Source organism: Oncorhynchus keta, chromosome 28 (genome assembly GCF_023373465.1).
Source record: "Oncorhynchus keta strain PuntledgeMale-10-30-2019 chromosome 28, Oket_V2, whole genome shotgun sequence".
In the NCBI taxonomy this organism is placed as follows: domain Eukaryota; kingdom Metazoa; phylum Chordata; class Actinopteri; order Salmoniformes; family Salmonidae; genus Oncorhynchus; species Oncorhynchus keta.
In genome coordinates, this window is record NC_068448.1 from 23,717,376 (window position 1) to 23,735,886 (window position 18,511).

The 18,511-nt window shown below is 44.4% G+C and overlaps 1 protein-coding gene across 5 annotated transcripts in view; it reads right to left on the bottom strand.

Annotated features, from left to right (window-relative positions):
• nfascb (neurofascin homolog (chicken) b) overlaps nt 1-18,105 on the bottom strand; it is a 31,373-nt gene extending 13,268 nt beyond the window's left edge. The window contains exons 1-8 of one of the 5 annotated variants that reach the window (XM_052485154.1): nt 18,012-18,093; nt 5,248-5,457; nt 4,522-4,656; nt 4,276-4,381; nt 3,966-4,156; nt 3,576-3,698; nt 3,119-3,337; nt 1,820-1,931 (exon numbers count right to left, since the gene is read on the bottom strand). In XM_052485154.1, the coding sequence (XP_052341114.1) occupies nt 1,820-1,931; nt 3,119-3,337; nt 3,576-3,698; nt 3,966-4,156; nt 4,276-4,381; nt 4,522-4,597 (827 nt within the window). In that variant the 5' untranslated portion in view covers nt 4,598-4,656; nt 5,248-5,457; nt 18,012-18,093. Of the gene's footprint in view, nt 1-1,819; nt 1,932-3,118; nt 3,338-3,575; nt 3,699-3,965; nt 4,157-4,275; nt 4,411-4,521; nt 4,657-5,247; nt 6,423-18,011 lie in introns of those variants that run through there. The other 4 variants (XR_008085450.1, XM_052485156.1, XM_035740381.2 and 1 more) reach the window with 4 other exon arrangements.
• Between the last annotated feature and the right edge of the window lie 406 nt (nt 18,106-18,511).

An 18,511-nucleotide genomic window follows, 5' to 3' on the forward strand; every position in this document is an offset into this window, starting at 1 on the left:
CCGGAGCCTGCATTTGGTCCTATTTTAATTATTGTTCATTGAGATACAGTACGTTAAATATACCACCAACAGTTGGTTTTGTTAAATTCAGGGCCCTAAAAACAATAACTCGAAAGCATCATGATACTGTACAAGCCTCTTGTTCACCACAAGGGGCTTATTGGAGCTGCCATTGATGACTGCTTCAAACAATGTACAGTACAATTGTGATTGCTAGGTATACATTTTTAGATTATTTACATTTACATTTAAGTCATTTAGCAGACGCTCTTATCCAGAGCGACTTACAAATTGGTGCATTCACCTTATGACATCCAGTGGAACAGCCACTTTACAATAGTGCATCTAAATCTTTTAAGGGGGGTGAGAAGGATTACTTTATCCTATCCTAGGTATTCCTTAAAGAGGTGGGGTTTCAGGTGTCTCCGGAAGGTGGTGATTGACTCCGCTGTCCTGGCGTCGTGAGGGAGTGTGTTCCACCATTGGGGAGCCAGAGCAGCAAACAGTTTTGACTGGGCTGAGCGGGAACTGTACTTCCTCAGTGGTAGGGAGGCGAGCAGGCCAGAGGTGGATGAACGCAGTGCCCTTGTTTGGGTATAGGGCCTGATCAGAGCCTGGAGGTACTGAGGTGCCGTTCCCCTCACAGCTCCGTAGGCAAGCACCATGGTCTTGTAGCGGATGCGAGCTTCAACTGGAAGCCAGTGGAGAGAGCGGAGGAGCGGGGTGACGTGAGAGAACTTGGGAAGGTTGAACACCAGACGGGCTGCGGCGTTCTGGATGAGTTGTAGGGGTTTAATGGCACAGGCAGGGAGCCCAGCCAACAGCGAGTTGCAGTAATCCAGACGGGAGATGACAAGTGCCTGGATTAGGACCTGCGCCGCTTCCTGTGTGAGGCAGGGTCGTAATCTGCGGATGTTGTAGAGCATGAACCTACAGGAACGGGCCACCGCCTTGATGTTAGTTGAGAACGACAGGGTGTTGTCCAGGATCACGCCAAGGTTCTTAGCGCTCTGGGAGGAGGACACAATGGAGTTGTCAACCGTGATGGCGAGATCATGGAACGGGCAGTCCTTCCCCGTATTTCTTGTATTTCTTGATACATTTTAATTTTGAAACGAGGTCTAGTTGCGGCCATAACCGGAATAGATTGTGAACGATTCTTGGCGGAATTCAATTGCTTGACTGCCGCGGGGGAGATTAGCAATGATTTGTTCTCGAGTTCATTTTTTTTGAGTGTAGGTTTTGGTTCTATAAAGCTATGTTCATGCATTCTTTTTAACACCATGAAATCAATGTTCAGTTCTAAACATGTATTTTCCTTCCCTATACTGTCTGCAGCATGACCTATTTTCCTAGCCTCGTGGAGAAAAGCATTGTTATAGATCGTTTAGGCCTCTAATCGGGATCCATTTTCCCCCCTTCAAATGTTTAAATTAAAAAGGGGTGCGCTTTTTTCCCTTTTTTCTAAACCCTCAATTGGAGCACTGCTGGTACTCCTATATTTGAACTATTGTGTTGTCCCATGTTCCTGTTTTTACTGTGTTATTGTGCTGGCCTTTTGGTCAAGTCGTGGTTGTAAATAAGAAGTGGTTCTCAACTGACTTGCAGAGGGAAAGAATGTCCCAAAAAGTTTGTGGTTGAGAGGATCATGGCTATATCGTAAATATTCATGAAAACAACTATTTGCATTTTGGTCTTGATTTAATTAAGGTCAGGTGGAAAAATCTGATTTTAATAATACATTTTTTAAACAGGCGGGGTTTAGCCATAATTATGACTTTGTGCCTGTGGTAACTAGTGATGACCGAGGATCACTCACACTCCAGCAGCAATGCACTCGAGGAGCAGCTCCTCCCCCTGCAGGACAGTCTGGGAGCTGGACCTCCCGGCTGGAGACAGGAAGGTGGGAGCGGCCTCTGACACCATGCGAGCTGTGGAGGAAACACAACACACCACACAGAGTTAGAACCACAGAGATAGATAAAGGACTCTTTACCACAAAAGCCCGTTTTAGAATGGGAAGCACCATTATGGACTTTCACCATTTTGAAATCGTCAACTGGGTGGGACTTCCTATGAGTTAACGCTGCAATTTGTAACTTTTTGGGCGACCTGCCCCAATTCACATAGAAATGTGAGTTATAGCTCTATCATTCTCATTGAAAGCAAGTCTAATAAGCAGTAAATCTGTTCTCCCCTAATTATATGATTCCGGTTTTGTACACCAGCTTCAAACAGCTGAAAATACAATATTTTTGGTTATTGGAAATACATTTCACAGAGGTTTAGATGGTACAATGATTCTCTAAACCCTGAGTGCTTGTTTTGTCACAAACTGAAATTTGGGACAAATTACATCTGCGTTACCTATCATATGTACAAGAATTTTAGCAACCAGGAAATGGCGGAGCGATTTCGGCATATTGCACCTTAAAGGAAGGATAATATAATTCCATCCAAGTCACCAGGAGGGATCAGACAATGAATTATACTTGTGAGGAAACATTCCATAACTGCAGATGGCAGTAAATAGGCAACCGTGGCTTTATACCAGTTCCAACAACACACTCTAGGTGGCAGTGTGCACTCTTTCAGTTTGTTTGCCAACTCATAGAAGTAGTAGAAGAAGAAAATTGGCCTCAATGGCGCTGCCCGTGTTCTCAGAGACATCATAATGGGACAGATACAATGATGCAATGTCTATGGTTAGAACTTTTCTCACTTAAATATCCTGACAGCATGGACTACGACTGTGCTTTGACTACGAATGGTACTTTACACTGGGTACGGAAAACAGTGGTGCCTAACTCATCCTGGGCCTGAAGACTGTGTCAAGGCAGACCAATGTTAAAGAAGGGTCAGGTTGTTAAGACGAGGTTGTTCATTCTTGATAGTATACTTAGTAAAAATTAAACACAACAAAAGAAGCAGAGCACACACTCACCACTGCACTAGGTCAGTAAGATCGGAGAAGAGCTATGGTGAGTCGTATTAGGGATAGTCTGAAATAAAACAATGTGGGGCAAACCAAAGCAACAGTTTAATAAGGAAGGCCAGTTAGGACATGGTAAGTTAAGTAAATGATGCAACATCCCTTGTGCTACATACCAATACTTACTTGTAAGGACTCTAACGGTAATAGGCATCTTCTGTTGAATGATGTTTTTGTAGGGGAAGCGCGCGTTGCAACAGTAGTCGGTTGCAGAGTCATTGACGTAGACATTAGAGAAGTAGAGATCTCCATTCACCCCCATAGACACTCTACGGTCTTGTTTGATAGGCAGCATGACTGGGGGGTGGGGCTGGTGAGGCCAGTTGAAAGGTCTCCCTGATGAACCTGAAATAAATACAGTTATTTATATAAGTTATTTATGCATTTCCTGTTAAGGTCATCTGGAGTTGATAGGATAAATACAGATAATGTTTGGGATAAGTGCCATATTACAAAAACATGAGCAAAATAAGCTTGTCAGTTCCGAACGAGAGACAAGTGGTTGTCATTAATTATAGAATATCAATGCCATTCCTAGACATGATGTACTTCTGATTTGAGAATAGGAGGTAGGCCTACTCACACTTGCTCATCCAATAGGTCTCAGGTTTGGGAGGGCCTGGAGGAGGGCTGCAGTCCAGGACCAGAGGAAGACCAACACTCACCGTTACCGGTTCCAAAACCTCTCTGGGCCACAGAGGGGCCCCTGACATGAAAACATAGGGTTAAGAAGATGTGGTTAGTGGCATTTAACACAGAGAGCAGAATCTTGCCGGGATATGGACTTATCTTAACACAAGACCACTTTTGAGGTCTGAAAATGGCTGACAAAATGGGATTTTGTACGGATTTGTCCCTTTAAGCTTTGCTTGGTTCTGCCACCAAAGTTGAGCATTTTCAAGGTTTGAGGCCCTAGCTTTCGAATGTACTCTGTGACAATGGACTCAAAAGCCTGAATGGAGTGGCAGCTTACTAGAGATGCGTAGGTTGATCTTGTTTGAGTATGCAGTGCCATACTCATTGGTGGCAACACACTGGTACTCCCCCTCATAAGCCTCCGGGTCAGCCCAGGCATAGATGTCCAGCGTCCCCGAACGTCTCCTCATCGAGGCCTGAGGGTCCCGTGCCACATTGAAATACTTCCCATTACGCCTCCATGAGAAACTTAGGGATAAAGGCAAGTAATTTGGTTAAAGTAGTTAAAAGAGTTGTACTATAGCTACTCACCATTTTTATACGGTTTTGAACTATCAAGAAAGTGTTTTTGATTTGTCAGTTCTTACATTGGGTGGGGGGTGCCTTTGGCTTCACACTCAATGACCATGTTGTCTCTGGGGTCCACGACATGATCCTTCAACGACTGTTTTATAATGGTGGGGGGCTGTCTGACTTTAGGTTGACAAGTCAAAATGAAAGACCTGATTGCATTAGGATTGTACATTCATTTACATACTGTATTTGACAATATACAGCACTGTACACTATTATCACCATATTGCAGGGACACAATGGTGGTGGTATTGACTTACTTTCCAGTGGGACGTCAATGGCAGACAGTCCTTGCCATAACAGTAGTAATAGAGTGGATCTGGCCAGCATCCCCATCTCTACAGTGAATGACCTTCACCGATCCTGTTGAACTGCCGGACGCCTTTATCTAGGAACTGTTTTAATAGTGATCGATTAAGCAATTAAAATGTTTCATGAAATCAAATTAAATTAATATATAAATATATAAATATATATATAATATATAAAATACATATATGGGACCAATTGCTTTGTAAGACAATATTTTCTAGCTCAAAACAACAAAATAAAATGAAATGCCATTTAGTATCCAAACAGCAGTATTTAATCTCTGTCCCACTCAACAGTCTGCGCTGTCACATTCTCTGACAGAGTCTCTTTGTCACTATTTCCAAACAATAGATCCACCAACGCAACACATGCCCAGCACTTAACTCCAGTCTCAAGCCATTATGAAAAACTTACCTCCTCCACAGGACTACATTAATAAAGCTTTTGTTAGTTGCTGTGTAGGAAGTACTTGAATCCCAAAGAAATACATTGTTATAATGTAATTAATATGTCACTACTATATTACCCTGTTAGTTATATATATATATATATATATGATACAAAGTGTAACAAAACAGATCATTGATCAGACTCATTGATCAACTCATCGACAACAATTATCAGAACTTTTCTTCCTCTTGTTAGAACACATTAGCTCATTACATCTGCGTTACCTTTCATAAGTACTATCCTTCAAGTGGAATATCATGAGGTTCCCCTCTTCCCCATCATCTCCATGACACTCCAATGCATTGAGTTTCTCCACAATTCCAATGTCCAGTTAGTACCGTAAACAGATAAAATCCTTGGTGGTCAATCAGTCAATTTTGTATCCTTGGTCAATCAGTCAATTTTGTATCCTTGGTCAATCAAATAGCAGGAATCTGGAGAGGCAGAGCAGAGTGAACATCTCAGTAATAGAGTTTCTGTCTGTGCCATGGCCGTTCTGCACTCTGCCCACCCATCTCATGAATAATGAATGAGCTCCCCCCCCACCACCCACATCTCTGTGCCTGCCAAGCTCCCTCTCTCTCGCTCTCTCGTGTACACGCACATATTCGTTCAAAGACATTTGTGAATAAGTATCATGGATAGTTTTAACAATGAGATGATAAAATGTGGTTTGAGTGGAATGATTGAGCACTGCTTGGAATTGGAATGATTGGCATTGTTGAGGTTTGGACATGACATCATTTGCATGGAAAGAAAGATGGTTGTCACAACCATAGATATAGAGCCTTGATACATGGTCTGTGGTCACAACCTTGTATGCTGACTCATTTGATGATGCCTATCTGGGGAAACTTATGAGGGAAGCCAGACAGAATTGTTTGTATTTACATCAAAGCTTTGTAACAACACAGCTTTATCTCTATTGCATTCCCACACTCTGCTTATGAGCTTATTCATATTGAGCAATTTCAGTGCCTAAAATAATTTCACAGAAATACTCTGTGTACTCAATGGAAACACAAGCCAGCCCATAGTCTGCACATGGTTAGCATTTTTATTGGTTTTGATGACATCAATGATGTGGGCCTTATTGTTGGCTGCTGAAAACCAGGGAACAGAGTATGAGTGCAATGTTTGTCTCAAATGAATTTTATATGGAAGAAAAAACCCTGGCAAATGAACTCATCACAAAGGCTGTTCGAAGGAATGACTGTTTTATCGGCAAAACAGAGGCATATTTGTAGCAAGCAATGTCTGTTGTGTCTGTTTGTGAATTGTGTTGAAAGCGATTTTATGGTGTCTAACCCTCTGGCCAAATTAACTTCCTTTTGTATGAAAACAAAAATAAACACTTCACTTGTTGGCACTCTGGCCACCTTCCCTCTATTGTCTCCTTCCAATGTGTAGCTCATCAGCATTTTCTATTCCCATTCTATTCTGGCTGGAACAGAAATTAATGTAATGGAATCAAACACTCAAACATATGGTTTCCATGCCTTTGATAACACTCCATTCACTCCATTCCAGCCTTCTGTGGTACACCTAAGCAAGAACAATCAATCATGCTGACTGACATCCTCAGAAAGGGCACAGGTCAAAGCCGTTCAGCAGAGGACTCTTCAGGAGAATAAAATGCTTTTTTTCTAGAAACAGCACAGAACTCTAGAAGAGGCCTCTGTCTCTGTGGCAGTCTTAAGCCTCTACATCAGGGGTGTCAAACTCATTTCGCATCGTGGGCCACATACGGCCTAGGGAGATGTCAAGTGGGCCGGACCATTAAAATTATACCATACTCTGCTATAAATAACCAAAATATCATGTCTTTCCTTTGTTTTGGTGTAAAGAAGCACAAGAACATTAGGAAAATATTGAAATTTAATGAACTATCCTTTTACAAAACATTTCATGAAACACCTCATATTTCCTTAGACAAATGTGCAATTTACTTTTATCATTCACAAATATGCATTGCAACTGATCCCACTGATTGTACAAAGGCACAAAACTTTAATTGGTACTGAAAAATATAGTAATGCACTTTAAGATTAAATGAGACTTTTAAAGAAAGGAATTTTAAACCACTTACACATACGCATATAAAATCTAAATGTAATCCCTGCGTACACCTTACAAACTAAGGAGAGTGATTTTAAATGTGTAATGAAGAAAGTGTTCGCCTGTCCTGTAAATCTGTAAACTTCATACATGAAACATACATACACATACAATACATACTGAAAATGTATGGAGTTGTATGAACAGTAGAATTCCATCACACAACTTTTGTTTTGAAGCTGCTGACTAACATTAAAGTGCACATTTTTTAAATCACCACAGTAAGGATTCATCTTCACAGAGCTGTATTCTTTCAATGCAAACAGTATCTAAGGCAGCATTTTAAAGGTGTTAGTCTAGTCTGGACTTGTATTTGTACCTGAAACTTGGCATCTTTTGGCCTGTACAAGTGCATCAACACCAGGTGTCATGTCCTGACTAGCTGTCACTTTCAGAATGTCATTTAAGTGCTTGTTTGTGAGCCTTGAACGCATTTTTGTTTTATTGATATTCATCACTGAGAAAATTTGTTCACAAAGGTAGGTTGTCCCAAACATGCACAAAATTTTAGCAGCCAGGGCTGTTAATTTGGGGTACCCTGGTAGTAGATACTGATAAAATCAGGGCAGGGTTGCCATTTGCCAGTTGCATCTCCCACAAAGTCAGCTTCAACTTAAATGCATGTATGTTGTCAGAAAACTGTGTGACAACTTTTTGCGGCCTTGCAACATTTTGTTCAGATTGTTCAAGTGTTCAGTAATATCAACCAAGAATGCAAGGTCCCGTAGCCATTCCTGAGATTGTAATTCCAACACCGGTTTTCCTTTTTCTCCATGAACTGTCCGATTTCCTCTCGTAGATCAAAGAAATGCCTCAGCACAGCGCCTCGGCTTAACCATCTCACTTCAGTGTGGTATGGCAGGCTGTGGGTAATGTTGCTGTCGCTGAGAAGTTTGTCAAACTGACGATGGTTCAGACCTCTGGACCGGATGAAATTTACAGTGCGAACAACCACCTCCATGACGTGGTCCATTTTCAGCGACTTGCAACACAATGCCTCCTGGTGCAAAATACAGTGAAATGTCCAGAAACGATCTCCTCCATTAAGGGCTTGTACTTTGTCTTTGAACTTTGTCGCGACACCTGCTTTCTTTCCGACCATGGATGGCGCGCCGTCTGTAGCCAGGCTGACAGCGCGGGACCAGTCCACTCCAACTCTGTCCAATGCAGCAAGGACAGAGCCGAAAATGTCCTCGGCTGTTGTGGTGTCCATCATTGGCACCAACTCAAGAAACTCTTCAGTAACAGTCAATGTCTCATCAACTCCTCGAATAAATATGGCCAGTTGGGCCACGTCTGTGATGTCAGTGCTCTCGTCAATTGCCACGGAAAATGCAATAAATGACTTGACTCTGTTTCAATTGACTGTCTAAATCTGCCGATAGTTCCGAAATCCTCTCTGCTATAGTATTCCTCGTCATGCTAATATTGGCAAAAGCTTGTCGCTTCTCGGGACATACAAGTTCAGCCGCCTTCATCATGCATCGTTTAACAAAGTCACCGTCGGAATACGGCTTCGATGCTAATGCTATTTCGCTAGCAATTAGGTAGCTGGCTTTTACCGCTGCTTCACTGACTTCTCGGCTCTGGATGAAAGTTGACTGCTGTTTCCTCAGACCCGCCAGCAATTCGTTAATCTTATCTCTTCTCAGTTGTCCTTGCAAGCCGTCATATTTTTCGCTGTGATGAGTCTCGTAGTGGCGTCGAATATTATATTCCTTCAATACCGAAACTTGTTGCAAACACACCAAGCACAAAGGTTTTCCGTGCATCTCTGTAAATAAATAGGACGTGGTCCATTTTTCTTTGAAAATTCTACACTCCTTATCTACTTTTCTCCGTTTGGATAACGACATTTTGGCTAATGAGGGTGTAGTGGAGAGGTAGAGACATTAACAATCTTAACAACGTCGTAAAAAGCAGCAGATGGCGCATTGATACCGTCTGCTGTTTTCAGTCTGTCTCAGTGATGCGGCTTGTCTTAAAAAAAAAAAAATTAATTCCATGTCTTTTATGCATTTTTTTCCACTTTCAAATTATCCTGCGGGCCTGATCGAACCTCCTTGGGGGCCGGTTCCGGCCCGCGGGCCGTATGTTTGACACCCCTGCTCTACATAGTTCTGACCCAATAGGCTAGGGGCCCAGGAATGCAGACACAGCACTAATTCATGCATATGTACTATACTCTATGCTAAAATGGACAAACACGACTGGTGAGGGTAAGATGAAAACCAAACCAATTAATTATCTCTGCCTATTTTTTTCTAAAGAATCCAAAGGGTTTCACTGTAAGCAATTGTTTGGAGATGTCACACCCTGATCTGTTTCACCTGCCTTGTGCTTGTCTCCACCCCGCAGCAGGTGTCTCCGGATTCCCGTTTCTCCAGTTCTCTAGTTCTTGTTTTCTAGTTTACCCTGTTCCAAACGTTCTGCCTGCCCTGACCCTGAACCTGCCTGCCATTCTGTCCCTTTTTGACCCTGCCTTGGATTACGAACCTCCGCCTGCCTGCCCTCAACCTGCCCTTTTGCCTGCCTCTTTGTTATAATAAATATTCTGAGAACAGAACCATATGCCTCCTGTGTCTGCATCTGGGTCATATCCTGAGTCGAGATACTACGAACTGGCCATGACTGACCCAGCAGACTCGGACCAGCTTCACAACGCTGTCTGCCTGCAAGAAGACACAAGGAGCTACTTTTGAACCTTATGGAAGGACTCCATACCTTGGTGGAATGCCATGACCAGGGTTTCAACTCATTACTGGAGCAATTCCGCTGACTATCTATCAGGCAGCAAGCCATAACGGAAACGTCCCAGAAGCTCAGTAACTCTGATACCAGGGGTGCTTTTCCCCAGCCTACCCTGGCTTCCCGAGAACTCCACTTACCTCCTCCGGAGTGCTATGTTGGGGATCCTGGAGCCTGCCGGGCATTCCTCTCCCATCTTTGAGCTGCAGCCCTCTTCGTTTCCTTCAGATCGTCCGATGATAGCGTCTCTCATAACGCTCATGTCTGGAAGGGTGCTCGCCTGGGCTACAGTGGTGTGGGAGCAACAATCCGCCGTTTACCTTCGTCTGGAGGATTTTGTAGTAGAGTTGAGGAAGGGGTTCGATTCTCCGGTGTCCGGGAGAGAGTCGGCTCGGAAGCTACTTCAGCTACATCAACACTCCCATAGTGTGGCAGACTATGCGGTAGACTATACCATGTTGGCCGCCGAGAGTGCCTGGAACCCGGAGTCTCTCGTTGACACCTTCCTTCATGGATTATCGGAGGAAATTAAAGATGTTCTCGCAGCTTGGGAGTTACCCATGGACCTTGACTCCCTCATAGAGTTGACTATAAGGACCGATGGGCGCCTACGGGAATGCAGGAGGGAGAGGAGGTCTGTTCTTGGCCACACTCGCTCCTCAACGGTTTCTGCCTCACCTCCGAAGAACCCCAGAAGTCCCCAGTGCCTGTATTCCGGAGAGAATCTGAAGTCACCCAAGTTCCCTCGGGAATCATCGGGGACTGGCGACTCGTCTCCTTCAGAGCCCATGATGCTGGGCAGGGCTAGACGGTCTCCTAATGACTGTTTACGCAGGCTGAGCTCCAACAGTTGCCTGTATTGTGGTATATCCACCTGTCCAGTAAAAGATCAGGCTCATCAGTAGGTACGAATACGCTGGCGGGCCTTACTGGAAGTCTCCAAACTCCTATTACTTGTATACCTCTCCATGCTATCCTGCTGTGGGGTGACCGGTCTAAATCTCTCCCGGTCAACATTGACTCTGGGGCTGACGAGAGCTTTATGGATGCTATCCTGGTATCTGAGCTGGGTTTCTCCACACAATCCCTCTCTATTCCTATGGATGCCAGACCATTGGACGGACGCTCCATTGGACGGACGCTTCATTGGAAGGGTCACTCACAGTACTGTTCCCATTAACCTGGGAGTGTTGGGCAATCACAGTCCATACAGTTTCTACTAATTGAATCACCTCATGTTCCTGTGGTTTTGGGATTTACATGGCTTCAGAGGCACAACCCCCTGATCGACTGGGCTACTGGGTCTATCCTAGATTGGAGCCCGTTCTGCCATGCACATTGCCATGCACATTCCACCGCATCATCCCTACGATTGCGCCATTGATCTCCTTCCGGCCACCACACCGCCTCAGGGGCGGCTTTATTCCATGTCTGGCCCAGAGACCAAGGCCATGGAGGAGTACATTGAGAACTCTCTGGTTGCAGGGAGCATTCGTCCTTCTGCCTCCCCTGCAGGCGCAGGGTTCTTCTTTGTGGCAGAAAGGACAAAACCTTGCGCCCGTGTATCTGCTACTGGAGCCTCAATGACAAAGTAAATTGTTACCCTCTACCACTCCTCTCCTCAGCAGTTGAGCCTCTCCAGGGGGCGATCATCTTTTCAGAGTTGGACCTTCGGAACGCCTACCACCTAGTTCGGATACGGGAAGGAGACGAGTGGAAGACAGCCTTCAACACGTCTAGTACACACTACGACTACCTGGTTAGGCCGTTCGGACGGACCTACCCTCCCGCCGTGTTCCAGGCTCTGGTCAACGATGTGCTTTGTGACATGTTAAACTGGTTTGTGTTTGTCTACCTCGACGACATCCTTGTCTTTTCCCGTTTGGCTCAAGAGCATGTCCTCCTCATCCGACAAGTCCTCCAGCGCCACCTGGAGAACCGGATGTTTGTCAATGCGGAGAAATGTGAATTCCATTGCTCCACTATCTCCTTGTTGGGACATGTCATCGCTGCAGGGAACATTCAGATGGATCCTGACAAGGTGAGAGCAGTAGTGGATTGGCCCCAACCCACATCCAGAGTGCAGATGTAACGTTTCCTGGGATTTGCACATTTCTACCACAGCTTCATTTGGGGCTACAGCACCCTGGCTTCCCCCCTTTCTGCACTCACCTCTCCCAAGGTTCCGTTCACGTGGTCCCCAGCTGCTGTTTTTGGATCCTAAGCATAATTTCATCACTGCCCCCATCCTAATCCATCCGGACCCGTTCTGTCAGTTCGTGGTGGGGGTCGACGCCTCGGACGTTAGAGTGGGGGCCGTTCTGTCCCAACGTTCTGCCCAGAACCAAAAGTTGCATCCGTGCGCTTTCCTGTCCCATCACCTTAATCCCGCTGAGAGGAATTATGACGTTGTTAATTGGGAACTTCTCGCAGTCAAGATGGCCCTGGAGATGTGGAGGCACTACCTTGAAGGGGAAGGAACACCCATTCTTGGTGTAGACCAACCATAAGAATCTAGAATATCTTGGCACCGCCAAATGCCTCAACTCAAAGCAGACTCGTTGGGCACTGTTATTTACTCGGTTCCATTTTACCATCTCCTACCGCCCTGGGTCCAAGAATGTTAAGCCTGTCTAGTTCTACGGCTACACCCTCTGACCCACAAAACATCCTCCCTACCTCCTGTCTTGCAGCTACAGTTGTCTGGGGTATCGAGAGCCTGGTCCACAAGGTGCAACGTTCACAGCCAGAACCAGGGGGCGGGGGCCCTGGCTAACCAGATGTTTGTCCCTGATTCGGCCCGGTTCCCGGTCCTGGAATGGTTTCATTCCTCTAAACTTACCAGTTATCCCGGCTCCTGTCGGACCCTGGCATTCATCCAAAAATGTTTTTGGTGGCCCACCATGGTTCCTGACATCTCCGCATTCATCGCCGCCTGCACTATGTGCGCACAGAACAAGACTCAACGGCAAGCTCCAGTTGGCCTTCAACCATTCCCTGTTCCTCACTGACCCTGGTCCTATATATCCCTGGAATTTGTCACTGGTCTCCCCCCATCAGATGGCAACACCACCATCCTTACGGTTGTGGATAGGTTTTCCAAAGCCACACATTTCATTCCCCTTCCCAAGTAGCCCTCAGACAAGGAGACGGTCCAGCTTATGGTGCAGCACATCTTCTGGATCCATGGACTTCCGGTCGACATGGTCTCCGATCGTGGTCCTCACTTCTCGTCCAGGTTCTGGAAGGCATTTTGCACCCTGATTGGGTCATCAACCAGACAGTTTTCTGGGTTTAATCCCCAATCCAAAGCCAGTCGGAATGAGCCAATCAGGACCTGGAGATGACTCTTTGTTGCCTTGTCTCTGCCAACCCCACCACCTGGAGCCAGCAACTTGTGTGGGTGGTGTACGTCCACAACACCCTTCCCTGCTCAGCCACTGGTCTCTCACACTTTGAGTGTTCCTTCAGTTACTAGCCTTCACTCTTCCCTGAGCAAGAGGAAAAAGTCAGCATACCCTCCACCGCTGTAAGAGAGCCCGGTCTGCTCTTCTTAAGACCAACTCCAGGTATCTGCGACAGGTGGACCGCCACCGGATGCCAGCTCCCCGCTATCCTCTCAGGCAGAGGGTATGGCTCTTCCCTCGGGATCTGCCCCTCATGGTGGAGTCCCGTAAACTTTCCCCCTGCTTTATCTGCCCTTTCCCCATCTCTAAAATCCTCACTGCTGTTCGTCTTCTGTTGCCCCAGTACCTGGTTGACTGGGAGGGTTATTTCCCAGAGGAGAGGTGCTCGGTTCCCGCTAGAAACATCCTGTACCCAGCCCTCATCGCTGTGTTCCAACACCAACACCCCAATCAACCAGGTATGGGCCCGGGTAGGAACACCCTCATCACTGGGGGGGGGGTTCTGTCACACCCTGATCTGTTTCACCTGCCTTGTGATGGTTTCCACCCTCCACCAGGTGTCTCCGATTTTCCCCATTATCCTCTGTGTATTTATAACTGCGTTTTCTGTCTGTCTGTTGCCAGTTCTTTTGGTGCACCACCAGCGTGTTTTCCGTTTCTCCAGCCTCCTGTGTCTGCATCTGGGCCATAGGGCTCCCGAGTGGTGCAGCGCACTGCATCTCAGTGCTAGAAGTGTCACTACAGACCCTGGTTCGATCCCGAGCTGTATCAAAACCGGCCGTGATCGGGAGTCCCATACGATGGCGTATAATTGGCCCAGCGTCGTCAGGTTTAGGAGAGGGTTTGGCCGGGGTAGGCCATCATTGTAAAATAAGAATGTGTTCTTAATGTAAAATAAGAATGTGTTCTTAACTGACTTGCCTAGTTAAATAAAGGTTAAATAAAAATATCCTGATTCGTGATAGGCGAGCCATTGCAATCGGGGCTTGGAGTCACAGATCACTACCAGTTTTGACCATGACCATGATGTCAACCACTGAGGCCCCTGCAATAACAGACATATAACAGTGTCACAGGAATGAGAATAGAACTTGAGCATGGCTCATCCACTTGAACTGATCTGGGCTTTTCCCCCCACGTCATCTTGATTGAAACAGAACTTGAGTCCCCTCACAAAGGAAACAAAAGCAAAAAGTATGTTCAGTTTGGCTCTTGGCATGGCCTCTTTCTTCCCATGCATTTGACTTCAGCGGGGTTTCAGTCTGACCAGTGCCATGCACCAGATTGCACAGTGTGAAGGGCTCGAGAGGCGGGCGGAGGCAGCTCTGTGAGGACAACAATGTCTCTATGTCCCGTGGGTCCCCTTTGGCACGTGAGGCTATGGCTTGGCTAGGAGCAGATGGCATGTGGGAGGATTTCTCCATCTCTACACAAGCTGCCTGTTCAGGAACGGAGTCAGAGACAACCCATCACTCAATGTACAAGCAGTGTCACTAGGCCTACACCAGTGAGGAGGAGGGGTGGCAGTTGCCAGATACAAAGGAGTATTCTTGAGGTAACATCTGATGGCAGGTGCAATACTCAGCATCATCTTCATTTGGACTGATCTGGAGTGCTTATGCTCTGTTGCCCCTCTAATGCTCTGTTTCTCCTGACTGTTACCGGTATTTAGAATTTTAAGCCTGGTTTGAGCCTGGACCATTTCAAGTGCCATGAAAATGAAATTAACATGGACAAGTATAAACAATCAGGCTACCAAGACTGTCATTATAACTGTGATCTTCATTCAAAAGCAAATACTGGATGTCCGCAAAAGAGACAGCTAAAATATGGTCAATACCAAAACAGTGAATGCATCTAAATGCATGCCAACAGCTTCTATGTGCAATCGTGGGAACCAAAAAATAAAATCAAAATATATATATTTTCCACATTTTGTTGCGTCACAGCCTGAATTTAAAATGGATTAAATTGAGAGCATGTGTCACTGGCCGACAAACAATACTCCATAATGTCAAAGTGGAATTATGATTTTAGAAATTTTTACAAATTAATAAACAATGAAGAGCTGAAATGTCTTTAGTCAATAGGTATTCAACCTGTTTGTTATGACAATCCTAAATAAGTTCAGTGAAAATGTGCTTTACAAGTCATATAATACGTTGAAGGGACTCACTCTTTGTGCAATCATTTTTGACTGACTACCTCATCTCTGTACCCCACACATACAATTATCTGTAAGGTCGCTCAGTCCAGCAGTGAATTTCAAAAACAGATTGAACCACAAAGACGAGGGAGGTTATCCAATACCTCACAAAGAAGGGCACCATGGTGCCAAGGGTGACTTTAACACCGTTACAGAGGTGAACGACTGTGATAGAAAACTGAGGAGGGATCAACAACATTCCAGTTACTCCACAAGTTACAGAGTGAATATGAGGAAGCCTGTACAGAATACAAATATTCCAAAACATGCATCCTGTTTGCAATAAGGCACTAAAGTAAAACTGCAAAAAATGGCAAAGCAATTAACATTTGACCTGAATACAAAGCGTTATGTTTGGGGCAAAACCAACACAACACATCACTGAGTACCACTCTTCATATTTTCAAGCATGGTGGTGGCTGCGTCATGTTATGGGTATGCATGTCGTCGCAAGGACTAGGATGCTCTGTTTCAAGTGCCTAGGGAGGTTTTTTATGATAAAAAGAAATGGAATAGAGCTAAGAACAGGTAAAATCCTAGAGGAAAACCTGGTTCAGTATGCTTTCCAACAGATACTGGGAGACAAATTCACCTTTCAGCAAGACAATAACCTCAAACATAAGGCCAAATATACACTGGGGTAGCTTACCAAGACAACATTGAATGTTCCTAGTTACAGTTTTGACTTAAATCGTCTTGAAAATTTATGGCAAGACTTGAAAATTGCTGTCGAGCAATGATCAACAACCAGCTTGACGGAGCTTGAAGAATTTAAAGAAGAATAATGCGTGAATATTTTACAATCCAGGTGTGCAATGCTCTTAGAGTGTCACGGTTTTCATGTGGTGAAGGAGAGTCGGACCAAACTGCAGCGTGTATATTGTGATCCATGTTTAATAAAACAAACGTAACACGAATCCAAAACACAAACTCTACAAAACAATAAACGTAATGAAAACCGAAACAGCCTAAACTGGTGCAAACTAACACAGACTAAGGACATCAAGACACTCAGGACAATCACCCACGACAAACTCAAAGAATATGGCTGCCTAAATATGGTTCCCAATCAGAGACAACGATAAGCACCTGCCTCTGATTGAGAACCACTCCAGACAGCCATAGACTTTGCTAGATAACCCCACTAGCTACAATCCCAAATACATACACACCAAAACCCCAAGACAAAACACACCACAATACAAAAACTCCATGCCACACCCTGGCCTGACCCAATACATGAAGAAAACACAAAATACTTAGACCAGGGTGTGACATAGAGACTAACCCAGAAAGACTCACAGCTATAATCACTGCCAAAGGGGATTCTAACATGTATTGACTCCGGGGTGTGAATACTTATTTCAATGAGATATTTCTGTATTTCATTTCTAAAAACATGTTTTCACTTAGTCATTGTGGGGTATTGTGTGTAGATGAGTGTGAGAAAAATATATTTAATCCATTTGAATTCAGGCTGTAACACAACAACATTTGGAATAAGTCAAAGGGTATGAATACTTTCTGAAGACACTGTATATATATTATAATATATATTGTATATACACTATTCACTGGCTGTCTCATTACAAAACTGCTGATTCAGTGAAAGAATCTCCCTCTTTTAAAGCTTGACCCTGCCTCTGATTCCTTCTGACGAAAAGCTAGAAGAGTACTCAGTCATACACAGTAAAACAAAGACACTTGTCATGGAATAAGATCTCAACATCTATCCATGACTTAAAGGTACACTCCGTACGATGTGCACAACTCTCGTTTCAGGTCTATAAAATACAAATAAATGTAATGAAAAAATAAATAAATGTAAGTCTTCAAAGACAACTAAAATATCAACAACGGTGAAGGTAAGAGTCATATTCTTCAACAATCACAGGGTAACCTCTATTAGTTGAAGTCACTAATGAGCAGCAGAAAATCTTTTGCACCAAGATTGCACCAATAATTCTTGCATTTAAATTAAAAGGCATTCATACTTGCCAAAAGTCATGCAATACAAGAAAATAAAACAAAAGTTATCTGGAGAATTAAGTTGCTGTATTTGTTCAGTCTCTTTCCACCTACAGTTGCAGCTACTGTGCTTCTCCTCTGCTGCTCTCTCCGTGAACTCAGAGCAGCTACTCTGGTCTTAACATCAGTCTACAATCAAGCTTCTGAAAGTTAGTGTGAGTGCTGTGAATTTTAGTTTGCATTATTTCCAATCACATGCGGGACAAAATTAGGTCAAACTCTCTGGTCACACGACATGTCAAATGGGCACCATAATGTGTCCTTTGTGTAATAGGGATACAAAGATAACGTCATCTCCGTACCATTGTGATAGCAAAAGTGATGGCAGACTTCACAAGTCAATAGAATGGAAACAAAGGTCATAACATGTCATTTATTTATACATCAACTTTAATAGGGGAAAAATGTCAATTGGATAAAAGTATTTTAATGCCTTTTGTTATCTGTGCTATTTCAGAGTGAAAGGCGGGGGATTACTGACCTTACGGTGTCTTCTCTCTGGCTGGCACGGACACACTCATTCCCTCTCTCACAAGGCCTTTCTGTCCCAAACAAAGTGTGTCTTACACTGACTGACCACTGACCAGGGAGGGTACAGCCTCTAGATGCAGGCAGGCTGCCGTTAACCCCTCACACTCCAGCAGAACACAGTCAAAACTATACATGACTTACTGCTTTTAATTGTTCAGTTGTTGCATCACCAACACCAATCCAAGTCTGGGATGGGAATGACTGGGTCTGAGAGAAGTGAGATAAGTTACTACTTGAATGTAAAGGCTTCAGCTGAGCACAACAGACCAACAGAGGCCAGACATTTCATAATTATGTGCGAGACAAGTTGTTGTATACATCAGAGTAATTCATAGCTTTGAGAGGCTGAAGCTAATTGCACGTTGACACAAATATCATAACTAAAAAACACATTATATAATTTTAAAATAAATAATAACCCTAACCCTTCCCTTAACTCCAACCCTAACA